The sequence below is a fragment of the Sinocyclocheilus anshuiensis genome, unplaced genomic scaffold, assembly GCF_001515605.1.
Source record: "Sinocyclocheilus anshuiensis isolate Anshui unplaced genomic scaffold, SAMN03320099.WGS_v1.1 scaffold1079, whole genome shotgun sequence".
NCBI lineage: Eukaryota > Metazoa > Chordata > Actinopteri > Cypriniformes > Cyprinidae > Sinocyclocheilus > Sinocyclocheilus anshuiensis.
Genome location: NW_015548207.1, coordinates 1,880,409 through 1,882,870, shown reverse-complemented (window position 1 = coordinate 1,882,870; position 2,462 = coordinate 1,880,409). Strand labels below are relative to the sequence as shown.

The 2,462-nt window shown below is 31.5% G+C and overlaps 1 protein-coding gene across 2 annotated transcripts in view; it reads right to left on the bottom strand.

Moving 5' to 3' along the window:
• The window catches only part of LOC107653610 (GTP-binding protein 1-like), a 13,491-nt gene extending 12,089 nt beyond the window's left edge, over positions 1–1,402 (bottom strand). The window contains exons 1-2 of one of the 2 annotated variants that reach the window (XM_016440358.1): positions 1,323–1,402; positions 1,049–1,235 (exon numbers count right to left, since the gene is read on the bottom strand). In XM_016440358.1, the coding sequence (XP_016295844.1) occupies positions 1,049–1,216 (168 nt within the window). In that variant the 5' untranslated portion in view covers positions 1,217–1,235; positions 1,323–1,402. The other variant, XM_016440359.1, reaches the window with a different exon arrangement.
• Positions 1,403–2,462: the final 1,060 nt, after the last annotated feature.

Sequence of the window (2,462 nt, the reverse complement as noted above, 5' to 3'; positions counted from 1 at the left end):
TCAGTGGTATTTACAACACTGTTCCAGAACAGTTCAACCCAAATATTCAGATGTGTGCAGCGCATTTTATAAAGGACTGTTTCCTGATCCTGGGATACTACAATGCCGGCTGTTCTGACTCACAGTCTGTAAGTATGTTTTCATATTTAAAAGATTTGCCACTGATGATTCAAACGCGACTTTTAAGCAGTGTAGAGTAGCGCTTGTTTGTCATTTCTTGTGGTCTCACAAATGCAGAAATGGTTTTATGTTTACGCAGCGCGATGCAACGCAACGTGTATAAACCGCATAAACATTTCATTACACCAAATAATGTTATTTTTAGCAGCATCATATGACCCCTTTAAATAAAATGAATTCCAATCATTTAGACAGCAGGCTATAACTTAACTTTTTTATTTATTTTTTTTGCCATTTTTGCAATTAAACCTATTTTCAAACAGTCTATATGTAATTTTATAATTCCATTTTATTTAATTAAGTGCAATTCTTAATTTGTATTGTTACAAACCCAACATACATCAAACACCTATAAAACCTTTAGCTTGACAACTGGTAAATTATTTTTTTAATAAATGTAATAATTTGAATATATATATATATATTTTTTTTTTATTTTATTTTTTTTTATTATTTTTTTTTTTTTTGTGTGTGTTTTATCATTTTATGATTCTAAATCTAATCAAATCTAATTTTAATAAATATCTAAAAAATATCTGACCCAAATACTTTTTAGGCACCTACAAATCTATATTTGTAGCAAAAACTTTGCGTTTTCATGTTGCACATTTACTGCAGTTTTACATACAATTAAATTCACTCTATCACAATGTTAATCATGTTCAGGTTCGATCGCACACATGCACATAGTCTGAGGTCAGTAACGTTACAGTTGTCGCAGTGCCAGCTGGAGTTCACATGCACAGCCAACGTGTCACTCATGCAGCGTTTCGGCTTTGAATTCAAAGTTGTTAAATGTGTTTAAATCACGCATTTATCAAATAAACTCTTGTACTGGTTCGTGCACACAGATAAGCCTGAGAGCCACCTTGCTGGTGAGGTCTAAATGATCCTCGGCTTCCCCGTTCTGGTTGTCGCCGGCGTCGCTGCCCTCAGCGCCGGGCGAATCCTCCGCGCAGTCCGGGTCAGGTGCGAACATACAAGCCGGCACCACCGACTCCACCGCCGGGCTTAAGCTGGTCTCCGTCGCCGCCATATGCTCCTCCAGCCTGCGTCTGGAAAAGAGACTACGAGTGAAGTTTTTTTTTCGCCTCTAAATCTAGGGTGACTTTAGTTTAAACTCACAACTTCGTCATACTTACCTGTCTTGCGTAGTTTACATGCAGTTTTTTGTATGAGGAAGATGGGGCCTCTGGGAGACACGCCTACTCGTGAATAATTAATTAATAGTTTACAGGCACGTCTGAAAAAGCCCTTCTGAACTTTATAGTTTTTTATCACTTTCTTTTAAAAACTATTTTGAAAATAGTTTCTGTCTTGAAATAAGATTTTTGATACATTAAACACAAACGAGCTCTGGAGAGAGACGCCTAGTCATGAATAATTAATTATGCAAATCTGTAAAAGTACTTCTAAATTTAAGATTTATTTATTTAGTTAGTTAGTTAGAATTTGATATGCTGATTTTAACTGAGCTCAACTCATTGCATGTAGACGCCAGAATCGGACATCCGTCAATACACGCCTATTTGGTAATAATTAATTTACATAATAATTCATTAAATAAAAGTGCCAGCAGGCAAGTCTGAACAAGTCTCTCTAGTAGCCATAAATTAACTTTTTTTTTTTAATGTAAATGTTATGTATGATGGCGATTTAACTGTGATATGTATCAATAGACATATAACTAAACAAGACAAGAGTTCAGAAAAATAAGCATGTTATAAGTAGCAAATTTATTATTTTCTTAATTTTGCATAAACACATTGTTATTGAAAAAGGTCTCTAGGAGATCCTGGAGAGTATGAACACAAAGTGGTAGTGTTGTGCCGTGCTGTCAAAGTATTTAGGCATACAATATAATATAATATAATATAATATAATAATGTTTGAAGTTAATTGAACTATTATTTTATCAACATATGTAAATAAATTATGCCTTAACCTTCAAACATATTTATATTAATATATAAGATAAAGTCTTCTGCACTGGAAGAATCTTGGTACATATAATACTTTATATTATATTTGACTTTTTATATTAATTAATTTATGAACTATTTTTATCAACTGTATAAACAATTTTATCAATATATATGTATATAATGTATATAACGTATATAAATGTAACATTAGTGTATTGAAAGTTACTGTATTGAAAGAAATTAATTTTATATTGTATTAAAATATTATTTTCTTTTGTTAGTTGTAAATAAATAATATAATACACTATAATATATTATTATATTTTACACACTTTTTATATATATATATATATATAT